General features: G+C 42.3%; 1 protein-coding gene across 1 annotated transcript in view; it reads right to left on the bottom strand.

The window, feature by feature from the left end:
* LOC308294289 (cadherin-13-like) overlaps positions 1-14,919 on the bottom strand; it is a gene marked incomplete at both ends in the record, with an annotated part of 228,901 nt that extends 213,982 nt beyond the window's left edge. Inside the window, one exon of the mRNA XM_080737017.1 lies at positions 14,872-14,919. Within this exon, the coding sequence (XP_080593143.1) occupies positions 14,872-14,919 (48 nt within the window). The remainder of the gene's footprint in view (positions 1-14,871) is intronic.
* Between the last annotated feature and the right edge of the window lie 7,444 nt (positions 14,920-22,363).

Genomic DNA, 22,363 nt, shown 5'->3' with positions numbered 1-22,363 from the left:
TAAAAGCCTGTTACCAATAGCCGCCTGGTCCCTTTTAAGCGCCCGGGGTCCGACCCCATTTTGCGAAATAAACGCCCGGGCTACTAATTGGGGATTTACGGTATGTATTATTTTATCATTAATTAATAGTCTAATGAAAAAAGAAATATAGATTTTCATATATGTATGACCATTAATACTGTAATGGAAAAAAAGACAAACATTTAGAAAAGGAGTTAGGGGTTATTGGTTTGATAATGAATATATGCTGAAAACATATCTATTTCTCTTCTCTAGTTTTTGTTATCGTTATAAGTAATAAAGCATCATGGTTGTTAGCTGTGTAGTATGAACTGTATAGAGAGGGAAGACAGCCTGCGCAAATCTTCATTGCAACCAGTCTCATGTTTGTGTGTTACGTCAGACCAGAGCCCGTGGTCAGATATACATGTATAAGGTGTGAAGATGTATATTTTGTCACTTACAAGACAGGGACATGCTATAGAGGGAGTGAAACTGAAGAGAATAGATTTTGCCCTCTGACTTTGCCTGTATTTTGGGCTAGTATTGACTAGGTGTAGCCTGAGATCTGAAGTGTGGTCGCTGTCTTGGATCCCAGGATACACCCAGCCAACACCAGCTTGAAGTTCGGTTTGAAGTTCAGGGTTATAAAGCAAGAGGGAGACAAGAGGGAAAACAGACAGGAGGTCAGACAAACAACCTGGCCGTTACGCACAACACATCATGGACACAGCGGGATTTTGATTGGCTAAGACAGATCTAAATTGGCATGAACAACACAGCGTTTGATTGGTCTGTTCTGTTTGGCTAACACATGTCGTCATGGGTAGAACGGTTTCTGATTGGTCAATGGTCAATTCTAATGTTTAGTTAATCAACTAGCCAATCGATGAAGAATGAAAGAATCGTCCCGTGCTAATATGTTTTAGCTAAATAAACCAAAAGTGAAATATAGGAGCGGTTTGCACCGCTCAAAAATATAATATAGCCTACAGATATAGTTATAGGAATATCCTAATATTTAGGGACTTGTCTTTAATAGACAGTCATAGACAGAGACACAATGCGCACTGTGAGCTTGTAGATCGGCTATTTTCACTACTTCTTAAATAGGCCTATTTGTTTTCTGAGATCATTTCTTAGATCATTTGTATTTTATTTATTCATGAAATTAGAAAAAACATTTACTTATTTTTTTAATCATGAAATGTTTAGCTTCTTTTGGGAGGGAATGTTTTTTGAAAATGTTTTGAAATAATAATTAAAGACGAAATGTAGGAAACCAAAAATGAAGGGACCCATAAAAATGTTTCCACGACCCACACATGGGTCCCGACCCAGTGTTTGGGAAACAGTGTTGTAAATCACATGATTCATTTGGTGGATTCTCCTGGCTGACTTTTTGCAATCTAGCGCGCCATCGTCAAAGAAAAGGTTGATCCTTTTCACTTATTAACTCGAGCTCAGTAATATATATAATAGTCTTTTCTTGAGACCAGACTTTTTGTGACTTGTTGTCTCAGCCTCATTCTGTACTGTAGGCAGAAGTCACAACAACGGCACTCTAGCGTTAGCATGTGGCTAAGCTAGCGCATCATCGTAAAATCAACAAGGCTAATAACCGATAATATCACGTCACGCATCGATGCAGAATAGCGCACGACCGCGATGCAAGAGAATCAAACAGCCAACAGTCCACAGTCACTCCACAACTACTACAGAAACTTTGCGAGCTTTGAGACTTTGAGCGCTCTGCTCTGTCTGTCTGTGGCTCGCAGTGCAGTCAGTGTTGAGCGCTGCCAGATGACGTCACATGCAAGAGGAGCGCTTGATTTGTTAAAAAATAAAACGACCCACTTTCCCCATCCACCTTCAACACTATTGTACTGTACTGATAAAACGGACGGAGCCGAGAATAAGAAATAAACGCTCCTCTTCTCACTTCTGCTCTGACGACACAACCCCCCCACCCCCCTAAACATATTTTTAACGAATCTGCACGATCAAAACAGCGATTTTCGCCGAAAAGCTACAAGTTTGCATGCCTGACATGACAATTCGGCCCTCCAGATAAAATCATTCATTCATTCAGAATTGGAAGAATGTATAGATCACAGTGTTCATAGCTCTAGAACACATAGAATAAAAGTTCACCGCTTCACTTCGAACCAGATTTTTTTTAATAAAAAACACAGCCTGTATTAGGAGGGTAATAAGAATCACCAGAAAAACATATTGGGTGTTTTAATGAATCTAGCATGATTAAAATGGAGTTTGAAGTTACAATGGGTGTGTATGGGGGCCTCCTCCTGGAGGAGGACTGTTAGCATTTACATCAAATATCTAAATATTGAATCAAGCTAATTGAAAAGTGTTCAGGATGTTCATAAAAGCTTGATTAGATGATAACATTTCCAAAAGTTTTGTTGAAAGTGAATATCCCTTTAACACATTGAAAGACCCTAGATGGCGCCAGAGTTATCCCCTCTGAGTGCCCAGATCCACCTCCATAGTAATATACACGGCCCTGCTGCGTCAGTGCATGCGTAATGACGTCACTTGGTCACATGACCGTAGTCAGGATGTTTTGTTCTTCCACCTAGTATGGGCCAGTGTAGCATTTAGCTATTGTTTTCCCATGGATGTTCTTTTGGGATCAATATAAGTAGGAAAATTAGCCTAGAAGTGATTTAGGGCGGAGTTGTCCTTCAACACTTCTTCTTGTCCGTTAAGTAAAGTAAGTATAGGGTTTAAGTTGTTAAACAGGGAACCTTTAATTGGGGAATTCTTTCAGCCATAAAGTGTGAAATGAGACCTAGGGTGAGGCATGTGAGATGTTGGATTTAAACTCCCCAACAGAACAGAGTGAGGATCAGGCTTTGTCTGCATGTTGAAGTCTTAAAAGGAAACCTAAGGGAAGATAAGGACCATCTGGAGGAACGTTATGTGCATGGCTGTGTGAAGACATGCAGTGACATTGCAGTGACATTCTATCCCCCACCGGGACAATTAAGTCAGTTGAGTTTTGTGGAAGCTATCCAGTAGAGAGGATTTCCCAACAGAAGGTTTTAATCTCATTCATATTCTAGTTTGACAACAGTGTCATCTCATCTGCAGAGAGCAACACGGCCTCAGAGTGGGATCATAACTCGCTCTGTTTGGTCTACATGTTTCATCACACACCCAGACGAGGGTATTCATCTGTCTGTCACAGCTAACATCCTCTCTTTGTTCCATTCAACTTGTACTTCACTGTTCAGGTGCAATGATGAGAGGCACACAACAGACCCAGCAAAGAAAGAGAATCAGGGACGTGCTGGGCCCCTGATTCAGCCCGGGAAAAAGAGTTGGAGAGGCCCTCATTGCACGCTATAGAGAGAGAGAGATCTCTCTCTATAGCGCTGCTGCTACTCAAAGATTTGCCATTTCAGATCATGACAAGTGAAAAGCCAGTGGGCCAATTACATGAGTTACATTTCGACGTTGTCGGGTGGAAACCTTGTATGTCCAAAACGTTTTTATTTATCATTTAAAAAAGTATTTAAACTAGTGAAAACAGCCGATCTACAAGCACACAACGTTTCGCACCGCGAGGCGTTGTGTGCTTGTAGATCTGCTGTTTTCACTACTTTTGTGCAACGGCCTTGTATGATGATACAAGGTTTCTGCCCGACAGTGACGATTTACTTTGTTGGCCGCCCAGTCCCCAAAATGGAACAAAGGCAGACATTTTATTATATATTTTTTCCTAATGGCCGGCCTGGACCGGCCAGGAATGAACCGGCCGTTCAGGAGTTGTCCCGCTTTTCCCAATGGCCAGCACGTCCCTGAAGAGAATACCATTTATTCTTTATCATTTCCTTAAGGCTGAATGTTAAGGCTCACTGTTAAGCGAGACACACAAAAGAAATTTGATAGATTATTCTCTGCTGTAATGCAATAAATCCTCATGTAATTTCTACTATTAAAGTATGAAAATGTGGATTTAAAACATCATGTACATTCTACTCCTCATCCCTCCATCTCTCTCTCTCCTCAGTCTTAACACTGATTATTTCATTTTATTCAAGTTTCTATTAGTGTGACTTTTCCTTTCCCTTTCATGAGTTTTTTGTTAATTCCTCTCTCCACTGACTCCTCTCCTCACGTTCCATTCCCTCACCTCAGATAACCTTTCCAGAGTGGCCGAGTCTTCTGCAGTTGCACGCACGCACGCACGCACGCACGCACGCACGCACGCACGCACGCACGCACACGCACTCAAACACAGTTTCCTAGAAAAAAAAATGGCCATTGGGCAGACCCTCTTTTAGAAGGTTGCCACACAAGATAAGATAGAGAGATGAAGAAAGGGAGAGAAAAAGAAATACATTAGATAGAAGACAGAGAGAGAGAGAGAGAGAGAGAGAGAAAATTCTATTAATTATAAAAAAGCACCCGTTTTAATAAATAAACATAAAAAAAAACTTGACCTTTCACTCTGTACTTAAGCTGGTTGCACACTGCTGCGTTTTTCGGGCCGAATATCGGAGTGAATTTCGGAACCCGCAAATAAAAAATCAACCTCACATTATGTCAGTCACGTTTGCACACTGCCGCCTGTTTCGCGCACCATTCGGTCCCTTGCTCTCTCTATCTCTCTCTCTCTCCTTGCCCTGAAAAACGCATTTCGCAACGAAAAACGCAGCAGTGTGCAACCACCTTAAGTCTGCTCTTTTTCCTCCACATCAAAGGGTGATCTACAAGCTCACAACGCCTCGCAGCGCGAGGCGTTGTGAGCTTGTAGATCCCTTTTTGGCTAAAGTTCTCAGAATATGGACGCTATAAGGGTTCAAATGGTCAATATAAAAAAGGAGAACAAGTTTTCTATCACACAAAGATTTGGAGGACCCCCTGTAGTAACTCTGAGGACCTCCTAGGGGTCCCGGACCCCCTGTTGAAGACCCCTGCATTAGAGTGCACGTTGGCTATAAGCATGTTCACTGCACTTGGCCTACATTTGCGTTCATGCACTTGACCTACATGGAGTATGTTTCAGGCTTTAATTTTTGAGTGATCAGGAAAACTCTTATTCTCAGGGGCCAACTTCATCCAACACTGCAGCAAAAAAGTATATGTACATATTATAGGCTACATTAGTCATTCAAGATGGCCTGTAACTGGAAATGTTGATGAGATATTCAACAAGTCTGTGTTTTGCAAAAACCTACAATGCCAACGGTTTTCAACCTGCCGACCAGGTTGAAAACAGGTCTATGTCACTCAACAGTCCATGCACACACACACACACTGCTAAAATAAATATTCATGTTTGCCAGAGAGGCTCGCTGGCTGCCCTCCGCCCACAGATTGAAGAGCTGAGTAAATCTCCAGGTTGAGAAATGTCTCTGCCACACATTTCACGTCCCCAACTCACAGAGCCATGCCTTGCATCCTTACATCAGCTCCAGCGCCAAATCTCCACCTCCTTCATATCTCCTTTTAATCCACTTGTACGCATGCCCTCACCCAGTGAAATCAAAATACTAAAATCACTAAAACAATAGAAAACAGTTAATGAAAACATTTTAACACTCATCTTTTATTTTCTCTAATTACAATCTAAAATATGAACCCTGTTGTCCTTTAACAAAATGACAAGAGAGAGACAGAGACTGAGACAGAGAGGGGGGGCAGAGAAAGAGAGAGAGAGAGAGAGAGAACGAGAGAGAGAGAGAGAACGAGAGAGAGAGAGAACGAGAGAGAGAGAGAGAGAGAGAGAGAGAGAAAGGAAGGAGAGTTTGAATGCTGTGTTGAGTTGAGTGTAAGCACCGCAGCTTTGACTCCAGGCTGAAGAAGTCAAAGCCACCAGAGTTGTTAAGTAAGATGCCCATTATAGATTCTAAGCTGCAGGCCAGACGGTATGCAAATCAGCTCGTTAGGACTCACTGGATCTTCATCAACAAACATCCTCTGAAGCAATGGTGGACGTTTACAAAGCTTTGAAAAAGAATCCTGACAAAGCTACAGTATCTCTATACCAGCGGTCTTCAACAGGGGGTCCGGGACCCCTAGGGGGTCCTCAGAGTTACTACAGGGGGTCTTCCAAATCTTCCAATCCTTTTTATATTAACAACTTGAACCCTAGTGTGAGCTTATAGATAGGGTAGTTTCACTCGTTTAGCACAACACAGTTCGTTTTGTTGATAATTTTAAACCGCCTCTCAATTATTTGATTCATCACAAAAGTAATCAATGTAATAATCGCTAAGAAAATAATGATAATACTTGCAACATAAAATGAGAAGAAGCATTCATAATGTGCTCTCGTGATCGAGTGAACACAGAGAAATGAATGGAGCCAACTCAACCTATTTCTACAGCTTCACTGCCGACACTGTGCCATGCAGTCGATAGTGGTGTTAAAGACCCAATGAAATGACTATTTTGGGTATTTTATTTTGAAGTTTCAGTTTGAAAAGGAAGCCTGTCCGAGGGGACCAGCCCTTCAGGCGATGGGATTTAAAATCTGAGTAATGGGAGTAATGGGAGCCAGCAATGGGAAACAAACAGGTGAATGTAATCAAAGGTTAAGTATCCATGTCATCACTTTTAGAATTTCTGTTCACAGGAAGTAATTAACCCTCTAAGGCCCGCATTAAGAAATACTTGAAATAAAAAATTGAAAAAAATCAGATGGTGTTGTAGGAGTCCTATTAAGAGGAAAATGTAATGTTTTTTTCAAAAAAAAGTTTTTGTAAGATTTTATAGCCATAAATCAAAAATCATAAATCATGCTCTAATTTACATATGGGGGATATTTTTCACAATAATAACATATGTACATGTTCTAGACATTCTAATGATCACCAAAAAAAATAGTACAGGCATTTTACTTATGTTTTTGTGAGGTATAGCTTCCATGAAAAAGTGAGATGTTGTTCTTCAAAACTCTGGAATTTCAGCGGGTGTGGCGGGTGTGAATGTCAGCCCCTGTGGGGGGTATTTATATGCAAATATTGTGGCCAATGGCATTGTAATACTAAACAATAGAATCCAATGGTGGTGTTTAGGTGGTAGGGGGAGCTAAAATAAAATGATTTAAACCTTTTTTTGGATAAAATACAAACGTTGTAATATTACAACCGTGGGCCTTAGAGGGTTAAGAATGGCCTATTTAGGGACCGTTGATATAAATATACACAAAAATGGTTTATTTTCTATTTTTTTGGCATCTAGTGTTAGGTATGGCCACATTATCACTACAGATATGCTCTAAAAGTGTGAAAAACATGTTTTTGATTTCACCCGGTCTTTAAGTAACATGTATGTACATGTACATTTACTCAAGAACTGTACTTTTTGAGGTACTTTTACTTTACTGGAGTACTTCCAAATTTCAATACTTCTACTCCACTACATCTCAGAGGCAAATATTGTACAATTATTTGAAAACTTTAGCTACTAGTTACCCCTATGTAACCCTAACCCTAAACAACCAACCCTAAGTCAAGTAAACTTTGAATTAGAGACTTTAATTTGCTACAGATAAGTTCTACATTGCAGTATTGATAGTTTTACTGCTGTCAGTATGCAGGCCACCAGTCTGCTGTCAGTATACAGGCCACCACACCGGAAAATTGTGTTCGGCTATGACGTGCGAAGCAGACAGAGGATGTCTCAGTGGAGAGACGAAGACCTAAATGACAAAGAAACCCACAATGAGATGTGGAGCAGCAGCCGTTCTATATTGCTGCCTTCAGCTCCTAAAATAGAAAAAGAATAGCCAGCAATCCGAACCCGAAGTCCTTCTGGTACTATTTAATTAATTAAGGCACGTGCGTTTCTGCGTCAAGCCTTGAAGGCTTCTTTAGTTTCTACTTTTCAACTCTTCTTGAGCCTTGAGCCCCGGCAAGTTGTTTTAAAGTTGTACTGTTTTTTTGTTTCGTGCTTTGCCTTCAGCTCCTCTCTGCCTGACGGATGAGGTGACACTCGCATGTCTGTGAGGGGTAAAATGCATGCCGATGATGGTGCATGTGTGCGACTAGATCAGTGGTTCTCGAATTGGGGTCTGGGCTGGGGGAATCCCCAGGGGTCCTTGAGGGGGTTCCAGGGGGTCCCCAGCAAAGTTAGATAATATAGCATCAAAATCAGTTCAACCACTTTGAACCCATATACTGTAAATAAGCTATTATGACAATAGCCAATAAGCAAGCTGTTGTGAACATTTTAACACAATATTCGTGTGGGGGTCCCCGGCAAAAATATTTACAGATGGGGTCCAACACATTAATTTGGGGGACCTTGACTGACTGACTACTAGAGCTGGGAATATTAGGGTTATAATTTTGATATAATACTGTATGAGAATTCTACATTTACCAACTAACAGTATAGTGGGAGAGTTGTTGATTCATCTGGGTGAGTGTGTGTGTGCGTGCGTGCGTGCGTGCGTGCGTGCGTGCGTGCGTGCGCCCGCGTGCATCCGTCAGTGTGTAGGGTGTAACAGCTCTCAATGGTGCTGGAAAACCTCTAGCCAAAATAAAAGGCATCAGAATTTGTCAGTTTAGTTTAACTGAGGGAGATTGTAATGTTATGATCATCCAATTCAATATTATTTTAGTACCAAATCACAAATTGTGTCAAGAAACTATACACATAGGACAGAGATCCAACTTGTTTTGTGTATTGTTGCTTTTTTTGCTAGAACATAAAAACCGGACAGGCAACTAGTTTGCCTGTCTGATGAGTCAGCATTCCTTGAGAGAAATTGAGACAGTAAATCAATGATCTGCAGCACAGAAAATTACTGAACCGAACGTCAGATTTCCACTTCTTCCTCACACCAGGGTTCAGTTTAAAACGGGCAAAGTTGCTGACCTAGCAGAGACAAGTTGTTCCTCTATTTGGAACACAATTTACAAAACAGAGCACAGGGAAATATGTGATCAAACACAGAGCTAGGTGGAAAGTAACTTACTTGCTTGCTTGCATAACGTCTTCAATTGGTAATTGGTGATGTGATACAGGCTACACACACGCACATTGCTATGGCAAAACGCTGAGGAAAACAAATTGCTATGGCAAAACGCTGAGGAAAAATACACTAGGATATAAGTCTAGGATGTAATTGGTGATGTAATATGGCTACACACACACACACACACATATTGCTATGGCAAAACGCTGAGGAAAAGTGGCTACAGATAATTGGAGATGTAATATGATGTAATATGGCTACGCAAACACACATATTGCTATGGCAAAACGCTGAGGAAAACACATTGCTATGGCAAAACGCTGAGGACAAGTGGCTACAGACACCCACAGCCACTCTCAGGAGCGGTTTACCACCGCTCAAAAATAGCAGATATACAAGCTCACAGGCAGAGTGTCATTCATGGTTCACGGCACTCATGGCACTTGCACCTTGTTATTTTTATCAGGTCGCACATGTTGGTGGTGAGGTCACCAAGAACGCTGCTCCCTCATTGGCTAAAGGCCCTGCCTTTGTACTGTCAGCCGCAAACAGACAGCCGGAAACAGGCAAAACCGAACACAGACAGTACTTGCACGCTCTGCTAGTGCAAGTAATAAGGCTTTTACATAATAATACCGTAAAGCTCCCCAAGCATCTCCTCTCCTCCTCCTGTGGGATTGAATGAACCACTACTATTGGTGAAGACACTCAGGTACACTGATCTGCAAGTTGATCACACCCACCCGTTGCCTCCCTGACAATACATCCCCTGTTTTCTAAATAAAGCGTAAAGCAGTCTCTCTGAGTGGAGCAATGATTCAGAATAAACACAGCACAGACTGGGAGATGCAGGCGCTGCCTGGGAGTTTTATTTACTTATACAACTCCACTGTTCATTACCTCCTGACTGTCATTATTTCCTTTCTGTCAGAGTTGTTTTGGGTGTCTTTGCTTTCCTTGCTCTCTGGTCTTACTCAAGCAGCAGTGTACAGCTGCTATGTTTTCATTTTAATCATTTCTAAACCCTGTAAACCTTGTTTAACTCATTTAGTGCCTATCCCGAACAAGTTCGGCTTTTCTTCGGCAAAAAACAGCTGCTTGGACCAACGTGGGTGGTCCTGGCTCGTCCAGCGCTTTCCAACGAGCCATTTTAGATGGTCCGACGATTTATTCCATTGAAAATGGTTTAAAATAAAGTTTAGACCCCCCCCCCCCCCCCAATGTTCACTGAATGTTCACCGTCGGCGGCGCGACGTATTCCAGTGTGCCTATCCCGAACTAGTCCGGCTTATCCGTGGCCGCACCAAGCCTGGCTCTAAATTTAAAATCTAGGCCGCCGACCGAAAGCCCTTTCCACCAGACCGTAATCGGGTAACGCCGCAGCATCGCGCCGCCGAATCCAATACAAAGTCACATCTTTAGAGAGCATTTTCTCTGAACTGTTCTAATCTTAGCTTGAATGTTTTATTTGCGGCTTAAATCGCCGAATATCTATCTTCTAAATGAGCTATCAGCCTAGAGCTATCTGTAGCCATTTCATCCGGGTCCTTCTCATCACAAGCACAAACATGTACACGCGCGTCACTGCCACGTGGGTCCCTGTCTGTTGCAGCGCTCGCCTATGGAGTAAAGCCTGGCCACTCAACAGACTTTGACTTTGGCGCCCCCAAGTGGCACAGAAAGAGTTAATTAATCAGCAAGCTCAGTGTCTTTCATTCCCTCAATGTCTCTTGTTGATCAGGCTCTCTAGATCCAAATTCCAATCATCCAATGTTAATTTCTAGTCACTAGCTCACCCCATCCTCCAGCATGACCCGGAAATTGTTTAAATCCTATGTTACTTTGCTTTTGGAGAGGAGCATGGGGTGGGTGGAGTAGATAGATGGATGGATGGATGGATGGTAGCAGGAAAAGCACAGGACTGATACAAATATCATATGTCTACAAATAGGATTTAAATCCATGTGAGCAGTGAACACTACTTGTTTTGGGGTCCTTTGAGGTCCCAAAGGAGCAGAAACTCACTCACACTCACACACACACACACACACCTCTCTTTCTCTCTCGCCAAATAAACGCTCAACGTGCCTGAGTGGAATGTAGATGCGAGTGGAGAGTTGATTTGCACATGGACACAGAGACAACACAAATAGGACCTACGCAAAAATACACAAACACGCAGTAGTAGAGCTCAGAGCGCTCTTAGCGGGGCAGGTAAATGCATTTTTGCACTAAAATACTTCACAAGTGGAAAGAAACCTAAAACTTTTCACAAGTACTCCTTAGGGGTTGTTCCTATGATAAAACACGTTAGACACTGAAAAATCAAAATGGCTGCCATGTTTCCAAGATGGCTGCCTCTGAACAGTACGCCAGCCAGTTAATGTCCGATTTTCATAATATTAGAGTTGTTTTGTAGGTTTTAAAACATCGTGAGTTCATTTATTACTCTTCTAAAGCAGCCAGAATAACTTTTCTGACTTTTGGTTGGGGTCTTTCCTCACCTGGGACCCCCCAAACAGACCCCTGAGCTTATCTGAGTAGTCGCTTTGCTCCTGCTCCAGAGCAATGTTAAATTAGATCATAACTGAAGCATTAAAGTTGTTGTAACTGGGCTCTGAAAGCAAAAATGAGTAGTAGCAAATACCCAGGGGTCTTCCACAGGGGTCCCGGACCCCTAGGGGGTCCTCAGAGTTACTACAGGAGGCCTGCCGAATCTTGATGGGGAAGTTCCTTTTTTTTATATGTATATATATTTTTACATTTGAAACTGTTTTTATTAGTATTCTCAGTATTATTTATAACATGTGTGTGTTAGACAGACAGGTTCACAGGTATTGCAAGAATTAAGGTATTGCAACTTCTCACTTTGGGCGCACAGTCTAACATGTCCATTTATTGCATTGCACTAACACTGACAACACAACACACACACCTCTTTGTTATCGTCACCCCAAAACCCGCACCCTATCCTCTTAAAGAGCTCACGGTCAATTGTACCCAAAGAAATTCACTACTATACATGTCCTCCCTAATAATGTTGACAGTTTCCACTATATCATTTGCAGGGAGGAGAGTGCAAGGCAGGTTATTGTTTGAGCAGCTGCACCGTCCCTTGTAACCTGCTTTGCAAACACATTTGATGAGCTTTGCCTTTGCAGCAGGGATGGCAAGAAACCTGACTGGAACATACCCTCCACTCTCTGAATTCCATCTATTTTTTCAATTGATGGAAGCTCAGGGCAATTTGTCAGGTATGACGAAGTAGGCATCATAATACGATACCTTCATCAAGGGACATGATTTTGAGGAAGTGCAAACACATGAAGAGGCTGATACCCCGATTCCTTATCAAGTCCTTGCCTCCGGTACAAAAAAAGGAAATTGATATATTCGAGTGAGTTCAAGTTGATGTTACAAATGTCAAGGGTTCCTTTGCGTTTTTCAGGTGTTGACTGGGGAAGAACATTTGTTGGAATCACCAAAAAGACATGGGTCAATGCCTACTTGATGATGATGATGATGATGATGATGACCAAGCCACTAACCGCTTCAAGGACCTTGGCAAGGTCATTGGCCATTCCTCCTGAGCTTATAAATTGTGAGCTTCCATCAACATTGCAGTCCGAACATTTTGCATGCCATGTTTACAGTTCAAAAGGTCCAACAACCCTGGGATTACTCAGATGGGAACTATTTCTGTCAAATAACTTGGAGGGTGAGATGCTACCTCCAACTCGTGCTGCACTGCTACCACATTACCTCCGTGCCAACTCCGTCACAATGCAGGATAAATCATACCTGACAAATTTCCCTGTGCTTCCACCAATCGAAGAAAATAGATGGAATTCAGAGAGTGGAGGGTATATTCCAGGTTTCAGTTTTCTTGCTCTCCCTGCTCCAAAGGCAGTACTTGAGCCCATCAAATGTGTCTGCAAAGCAGGTTGTAAGGGACGGTGCAGCTGCTCAAATAACCTGCCTTTCACTCTATGCTATGGTGGAGACTGTGTCAACACTATTAGGTTGGACATTGAAGATGATGATGATGATGAAGACGAATATATCCTGCATGTCTGAAATTACTGTAGTGTAGTGAATCTCTTTGGGCGTAATTAACCATGGGCTCTATAAGAGGATAAGGTGAGGGTTTTGGGGTGACAATAACAAAGAGGTGTGTGTGTGTGTGTGTGTGTGTGTGTGTGTGTGTGTGTGTGTGTGTGTGTGTGTGTGTGTGTGTGTGTGTGTGTGTGTGTGTGTGTGTGTGTGTACAAACATTCCCGTGTCATTCCATCCATGTTTCATCTCTGTGATAACTTGGAAATGTTTGCATCTTTGACAGCTAATACACCAGATGTTGTTGTGGTTGATGAAGAGTCCAGGGAAGTGTCTGTATTGGAGATGGCCTGCACCTTTGACCCTAGCCTAGAGGAAGCTTTCATGACCAAGGTCATTAAATACCAACCTCTCCTAAATACGATCTCAGAGCTGGGGTACAGGTGCAGACTATTTGTTTTCATATTTGGCAGCCTAGGACATACCCACAGGCTGGTTGTTAGAGGGTTTCAACAACTTGGAGTGCCTAAAAAAGAGGCAAAAAGGCTGGCAAAGTATTGTTCCGTCTCCGCTATAATCGGCAGCCGCCACATATGGCGGAGACGCTGTTACTTATACCCGTAGAGTACCAAGTGCCTTGCTATTGTATCATGAAGACATAATGCCATGATTTTGTAAATGTTACTCTACTGCACCTATACTATTTGTGTCCTTGTATGCATCTCCTTTGTGTGGACATAAATAAATGGTTAAAATGTGTGTGTGTGTGTGTGTGTGTGTGTGTGTGTGTGTGTGTGTGTGTGTGTGTGTGTGTGTGTGTGTGTGTGTGTGTGTGTGTGTGTGTGTGTATGTGTTGTCAGTGTGAGTGCAGTGCAATAAATGGAAATGTTGTTCTGCACCCAAAGTGAAAAGTTGCAATACCTTCATTATTGCAATCCCTGCAGTAACAGCTGTCAACCATAACTGTTTTAACACAAAAAACATTATAAATAATACTGAGAATACTAATAAACCATCAAAGTACAATACATAAAACCAGGATACATAAAAACATTCAAAGTTTCAAATGTAAAAAAAAAAAGAAAAAAAAAAGACCTCATCGAGATTTGGCAGGCCCCCTGTAATAGCTCTGAGGACCCCCCCAGGGGTCCCGGACCCCCCGTGGAAGACCTCTGTTATTTGCTACTAGTCATTTTTTATTTCAGAGCATATTTCAGATCTAATTTAACATTGTTCTGGTGCAGGAGCAGAGCGATTACTGAAATAGGCTCAGGGGTCTGTCTGGGGGGTCCCAGGTGAGGAAAGACCCCAACCAAAAGTCAGAAAGGTTATTCTGGCTGCTTTAAAAGTGTAATAAATGAACTCAGGATGTTTTAAAACCTACAAAACAACTCTAATATTATGAAAATTCGATATTAACTGGCTGGCGTACTGTAAAACATATCCGAAAAGGCGGCCATCTTTAAAACTGGCGGACATTTTGAAAATTAAGTGTCTAATGTGATTTTTCTAAAGAATGACCCAAGAGGTACACTCTGTAAAATTGTGGTGCTTCTTTCCAGAACTGAAGTATTGTTCTCCTTAACAGCCCCGCTATCTGTAAAGTGAACTCTGTCACACCCCCCCCCCCCCCCCCCCCCCCCCCCAGCAAAAAAAGAAAAGAAAAAAAGCTAGTAAAGACAAGTAAACAACATTAAAAGGACACGTGTGGACAGAGACTGACGCGTATCAATTCTTGCAATTCATAATAATTCGATTAACCCACACCTGTTAGAGCTAACCACTAACCATTAGATGATTAGACTGTTTTCCCAAAAAGCATACCTAAGTATTCGCGCTGTTTGAAAGTGTAGTTTTACCTGGTGGACGACGAGGAACGCTACGAGGATGCGGATTCCAATCTCCATGTTCTGTTCAGTTCGTTGGGAATTAATTCAGTTCAAACGCAGGTTGACAGAGGATGAAACGGTTGTGTTCATAATTCCACAGTCCAGCCGTTCAGCAGTGAGAGTAAAGCCGTTTTAATGCTGCGAGTTGTTCCAACTTCCCAAATCCAATCCAACTGCAGTGATGATCAGCGGTGCACTGGAGAGGAGAGAGAGCGGAGCTCTATCACACTGACTAGAGGATCTCTGATGCGCCTTTTTTTTTTATGTAGGCCTATTAATACAATAGGCTAAACTTCGTATGCCTATATTTTATTCTAAATTAGTGGAGGCTCTAAGCCCGAAAAATAAGCTGTTAACTTCAAGTCATGATGCAAAGGTCCCCTTTGGTATAGAAGTATCTTAGGGCCATAGGAAAGAATTTATCCAAAGAGACAAGTTAGATCACCCTTCATTTTCTATTTATAGCCATTTTAAAAATGGCCGCCGACAATAATCCCCAATACACCAGACCCCATATCTTTGCTTCTGTTAGAGCTATAATAATAATATTGGTGTCAAAGTGTACATTTTTGGGGTCTAGGAACTCAACTAAACAGGTCTCAATGCAAAACAAACAATACTTCACTAATTAACATGACAGCGGGGGGTAAAATATGCAAATTTCATGAAAAATAACACGTTTCAACAGGGTAACTTACCCCCTCACCCCTCCCCCTAAACTTTGATTCACTTTTCCTTTGGTATGGAAGTACCTTAGGGCCATAGGAAACAATTTATCCAAAGAGACAATTTAGATCACTCTTCATTTTCTATCTATAGCCATTTTAAAAATGGCCGCCGACAATAAACCACTATTACACCAGACCCCAACTTTTCTTCTGTTAGAGCTATAATAATAATATTGGTGTCAAAGTGTACATTTTTGGGGTCTAGGAATTCAACTAAACAGGTTTCAATGCAAAAAACCCAATACTTCACTAATTAACATGACAGCGAGGGGTAAAATATGCAAATTTCATGAAAAAGAATACGTTTTAACAGGGTAACTTACCCCCCCACCCCTCCCCCTAAACTTTGATTCAATTTTCCTTTGGTATGGAAGTACCTTGTGGCCATAGGAATCAATTTATCCATAGAGACAATTTAGAGCACCCTTCATTTTCTATCTATAGCCATTTTAAAAATGGCCGCCAACAATAAACCACTATTACACCAGACTCCAACTTTGCTTCTGTTAGAGCTATAATAATAATATTGGTGTCAAAGTGTACATTCTTGGGGTCTAGGAATTCAACTAAACAGGTTTCAATGCAAAAAACCCAATATTTCACTAATTAACATGACAGCGGGGGGTAAAATATGCAAATTTCATGAAAAAGAATACGTTTTAACAGGGTAACTTACCCCCCCACCCCTCCCCCTAAACTTTGATTCAATTTTCCTTTGGTATGGAAGTACCTTGTGGCCATAGGAATCAATTTATCCAAAGAGACAATTTAGATCACCCTTCATTTTCTATCTATAGCCATTTTAAAAATGGCCGCCAACAATAAACCACTATTACACCAGACCCCAACTTTGCTTCTGTTAGAGCTATAATAATAATATTGGTGTCAAAGTGCACATTTTTGGGGTCTAGGAATTCAACTAAACAGGTTTCAATGCAAAAAAAACAATATTTCACTAATTAACATGACAGCGGGGGGTAAAATATGCAAATTTCATGAAAAAGAATACGTTTTAACAGGGTAACTTACCCCCTCACCCCTCCCCCTAAACTTTGATTCAATTTTCCTCTGGTATGGAAGTACCTTGTGGCCATAGGAAACAATTTATCCAAAGAGACAATTTAGATCACCCTTCATTTCCTATCTATAGCCATTTTTGGGGTCTAGGAATTCAACTAAACAGGTTTCAATGAAAAAAACAATATGTTTCAACAGGAGTAAAATATGCAAAGAAAAATTAGTTTTAACAGGGTAATGTTCCTTTTTCTCCCCCTTTGGCAATGAAGTAGGCTACCTTAGAGTAATAGGAAAGAAATTATCCAAAGAGATTAGATCACCCTTCATTTCTGAAATATACACGTTTTTTAAAAATGGCAGCCATCATTTACACTTACAGCAATACAACACAGCCTATATCTTTGCTTCTGATAGAGATATCATTTCTGGGGTAAAATAATCCGATTAAATTGGTTTCAAGACAACAAAAAAACTATAGTTTTCTCATTACCTTCAAAATGGAGGTGAAATAATTAATCACATTTCATTAACAGTTAACAAATCATTTACTGATGCAAACTTGGACACATCATCAGTGTTGTTTCCTGGAGTCACTGGGTGTTTTGGGTCCTGCAAGAGTCAGCCTCCTCAGGCGACCCGACTGAAGCTGATCAGACCTCGTTATGTATCCAAGTGGCATGCTTCTGTCCCCACTGCTCTCCTATCTTAATCTGGAGGCTTTTTCTGCTGCATCCCCAATGTTGCCTATGGCTCTTCTTTGTTGGCAACTGTTATGCACAGTGGCGTAGCTGTGCTTAGGGAGTGACTGGCAAATTCCAGACTGCTAGATGTCAGGTCTCAATCTGGACAGGGAGATGTGTGGTGGAATTTTCAGCTGCCTCTCCAGGTCAACTGTCATCACTCAGTCTCGGGCTGTGGAGAGCAAACCAGCAGAGCAGTTCTTTGGTGTTTTCTCTGACCTTTTCCCTTCCTTGACACAGTGAATGGCCTTAGCTGTGGCTTGGGAGTATTGGATGCCCTTGATGCCCTTGCTGATTGCTTAAAGGACCAGGTCACCTCTGGGACAACCAGATCTTATTTTATTGTTGTGTGGGACACGATCAACACAATCCTGAATTATTTTTTGTGTTCAATCTGTGTTTTTAGATATGTTAGTATTTCAGCATGCTACAACTGGTCATATGATGCAGTCATATGATGCATTTGGCATCATATGACCAGTTGTAGCATGCTGAAATCCGCTGAAATACTAAAATATCTAAAAACACAGATTGAACACAAAAAATAACTCAGGATTGTGTTGATCGTGTCCCACACAACAATAAACTAAGATCTGGTTGTCCCAGAGGTGACCTGGTCCTTTAAGCGATGGATTTCAGGACCTGGTCGTTCCTCAATAGAAACCGGCCCTCAGGCCTCACCCAGCGCCTTGGAGCAGCTGCTCAGGATATGTTCAGGATATGTACGGTACCTGGGTGCTCAGGATGTGTACTGCAGATATTCCTGTGCCCGTGCCACAAACTCCTCCCTGACTGAGCTGAAACAGAGCCTGAGTTTATTGGTCTTCCTGTACAGCCTGATTTTGCTTAGGCTGCGGCCACAGCCATCTTCATTCAGCCATCATAGATGAGTAGAGTCCAGAGTATTTTTGGGTGCATTTCATGCTAGTAAACACAGGCATTGAATCTTCCAGGGAGCCCCCTCCAGGTCAGCATTGGTTGCCTTGATGGAATCTCTGTCATTCAGAGTGCGGTTGAAGACATTTCCAAGGCTCATCACCGGCTTCTCAATGACTGATGGGATCTTGTGTTCTCCCAGACTGAAGCGAATTTGTCTATGATATTCCCCTTCTTTTGGATAATTTTTCCCTTACCAGGTATATTCCAGCACATGCCATTGCTCAAAGTCTTGGACCATCCAAGGCAATGCTTTAATGGGGAGCAACACAGCCTTTGGCAAGGGCAAGAAGACAGTCCGTGCGGCAGTCCTTGCCTGAACTCACCTTACCTCTTCAGCTGCTCTCTGGCCCTAGCCCCACCACTGAGATGATCTCCACCCACACACCCATTCTCCAGAAATCTCTCCAGAAGCTGTATGGTGTTTCCGGGGGGGAGAGTGTTTTCTGCTGGTGTTTCAGTCCGAGCGTATCAAAGAGTGCGTTCGGAAATGCGCACCTGTTGTGTGCTCAGTGTAGTGAGTGCCTAAACCCAACCCTAATCCTAACCCTAACCTCAGTAAAACTATGCCTAAACCCAACCCTAACCCTAACCTCAGTAAAACTATGCCTAAAACTAACCCTAACCCTAACCAGACCCAGTGCACATTTCCGAACGCACCCTTTGATACACTCGGACTGAAACACCAGCAGAAAACACTCTCCCGTTTCCGGGGATGACATTAGGACTGTGTCCTAATGCTCGACTCTCCCTCTTCCTTCACAAAGGAAGCTACTTTGATCACATGCCACCAAGCAGTGATGCGCTCCATTGGAAGTGCAAGACAGACTGTATTATTGTAGCTATGGGTTCTGGTGTAATATTGGTTTATTGACGTCGGCCATTTTTAAAATGGCTATAAATAGAAAATGAAGGGTGATCTAACTTCTCTCTTTGGATTTGTTTTTTCCTATGGTCCTAAGGTACTTCCATACCAAAGGAAAAGTAAATCAAAGTTTAGGGGGAGGGGTGGGGGGTAAGTTACCCTGTTAAAACATATTATATTTTCATGAAATATGCATATTTTACCCTCCGCTGTCCTGTTAATTAATGAAGTATTGGGTTTTTTGCATTGAAACCTGTTTAGTTGGGGGCGCCTGGTGGCCTAGTGGACCAGGCGCATACCATATAGGCATTGCCATTTCGGCATCAATGCCTGTCGGCGTCGCCGGTTCGATTCCCGATCCGAGCGACCTTTGCCGCATGTCACTCCCTGTCTCTCCCCCATTTCCTGTCAGTCTACTGTCCTATCCAATAAAGGCAAAAAGCCCAAAAACAAATCTTTAAAAAAAAAAAGAAAAGAAACCTGTTTAGTTGAATTCCTAGACCCCATAAATGTACACTTTGACACCAATAATATTATTATAGCTCTAACAGAAGCAAAGTTGGGGTCTGGTGTAATAGTGGTTTATTGTTGGCGGCCATTTTTAAAATGGCTATAGATAGAAAATGAAGGGTGATCTAAATTGTCTCTTTGGATAAATTGTTTCCTATGGCCCCAAGGTACTTCCATACCAAAGGAAACGTTAATCAAAGTTTAGGGGGAGGGGTGGAGGGGGGTAGGTTACCCTGTTAAAACGTGTTATTTTTCATGAAATTAGCATATTTTACCCCCCGCTGTCATGTTAATTAGTGAAGTATTGGGTTTTTTGCTTTGAAACCTATTTAATTGAATTCCTAGACCCCAAAAATGTACACTTTGATACCAATATTATTATTATAGCTCTAACAGAAGCAAAGATATGGGGTCTGGTGTAATAGTGGTTTATTGTTGGCGGCCATTTTTAAAATGGCTATAAAAAGAAAATGAAGGGTGATCGAACTTGTCTCTTTGGATAAATTCTTTCCTATGGCCCTAAGGTACTTCCATACCAAAGGAAAAGTGAATCAAAGTTTAGGGGGAGGGGTGGGGGGGTAGGTTACCCTGTTAACAGTTTGACTGCCACGGGAGGTATATACCGCCCGCCACTTCCTGCGCAATCTTGCCAATTAAAAAGTTAGGAGGTATATACCGCCCGACCCTTTTTTTTCATATTACAGTAGTACAGTGTTGGATCTATGCGGTAACCAAGATACAGCCCTTTTGGACGATGGGACGGTTGTCATGCATGACAATTCAGTGGCGTCAGTTCAGAACAAGCTAAGGTATGGCAACATGACTGGTGTCTGGTGAAGACACCAGTCATGTTGCCATACCTTAGCAACAGGCACGATGAAAAGTACATTTTTATTATTTCCCCCTGTCAAGGTATGGCAGCTGCATACCCCTGCCATACCCAATTGACGCCCCTGCATGACATCACACGCTCATGTTACCAAATTCAAGCATGCTGATTGGCCGGTTCCCCCCAGACACAAGGGTCTACTCTAGAGGCCCATTATACAAACAACAAGAGTGACTTTACGTAACCGGACACACAGCAATCAGAGGGAGAGAGAGATATATTGAGAGAAAGAGCGAGAATCAGAAGCAGCAGAGAATTTAGTTATAAAATCATAGAATCATGCCCCGCATCCCGTGGTCTCTCCCCGCGCCGGGTCAGCGGAGTGGCGACATGTCGGAATGGAGAGCGACACCCCCCCGCGCCATGCCCCGTGAACAGTCTGACTCTGGACACCAAGCCCGCAGTCAACGGCGGTGGCCGGCGCTCTTCCACGATCGGTTCATCAGCGACTAGCGAGGGCCTCTGCTGCTACATCCACTGCCTCGATTTTGGATCTGGCGGCGAGAAGAGCTCCTAACGGGCGATCGGTTCATCGAAGGCCTCGGCTGGTAGGATCCACGGCCTCGATTTTGGATCTGGCGGCCAGAAGGCAGAGCACCGATTGCTGCCGTTTCTCCCCGCGCCCTGTAGGATGCACTGCGAACCCGGTAAGCGTTACAAAGTTTATGTTTTCTACGATTCACTTTGTTCTTTACGTCTGTCTTTCAATGTTATATGAGCTCAGTGCTGAGTTCTACCTGTAATGCACGTATACGGCGTCTGCTGTCGGAAAATAAAAGGCAGGGGCAGGTAGGATTAGCCCGAATAGTAGCTGATCGTATGCCCTCAAAAAAAGTCTAGAACACACACCACTGTATGAGATGCATAAAGTGTGTTCCTGTGGAAATGAGCCATGAATCTGTAGGTCTACTTCTTTCTAATGCAAGCTTGTAATACATTCTTCAATCAATCAATAAGCCTGACCTGCTATTGTTTTTTTTTCCACGTGGGGTGCATTTGGTAATATACAATTCAATTCAAAGGAGCTTTATTGGCATGAGAAAACATACGTTTACATTGCCAAAGCAAGTATCACAAATACAATAAAAAAAACAGTTGAAAATATACATTTGGAGGGGGTACAGCATTGTTCAAACAGAGCTATGTCGCATTGTGTCATTTTATATATATACAGGGTACAAATAGCAGCATTATTTTCCTCATAGTACATAAAGGTATCAGCTCTGTTTCATACTGTATGTGCAGTAGGTCTAGATGTCAATCCATGGTTTGTGGTGTATGAAGTTCCTCCAACTTCTTCCAGTAAGAATACATTTCTTTATAGTTTAGTTTTTATTGTGTGTGTATACCTAGATAGATAGTTTAGTAATACAATCTGTGTGTGTGTGTGTGTGTGTGTGTGTGTGTGTGTGTGTGTGTGTGTGTGTGTGTGTGTGTGTGTGTGTGTGTGTCTACAAGCACACAACGCCTCGCACCGCGAGGCGTTGTGTGCTTGTAGATCTGCTGTTTTCACTACTTTTGTGCGACAGCCTTTGCTAAAGAACATACAAATTATACAGAAGCACGATCATTTAGTATTTTTTATTTATTTCTATCATATACAGGGCCCGTGGAGTCTGACTGGATGGAGGAAGGATGGGAGCCCGATCTGCAACCAGACCAATGACAACGCAGAGGACAGTATGATGGCGGAGATAGCGAGAGCGGAGGAGTCAGGCATAGGTCATACACACTGTAGGTTCGCTGCCTGGACCAATGTCACTCTAGGGGAGCTGAA

The sequence above is a fragment of the Nannobrachium achirus genome, assembly GCF_963921795.1.
Source record: "Nannobrachium achirus genome assembly, chromosome: 11".
NCBI classification, from domain to species: Eukaryota; Metazoa; Chordata; class Actinopteri; order Myctophiformes; family Myctophidae; genus Nannobrachium; species Nannobrachium achirus.
This window is presented reverse-complemented; position numbering and strand designations above follow the sequence as displayed.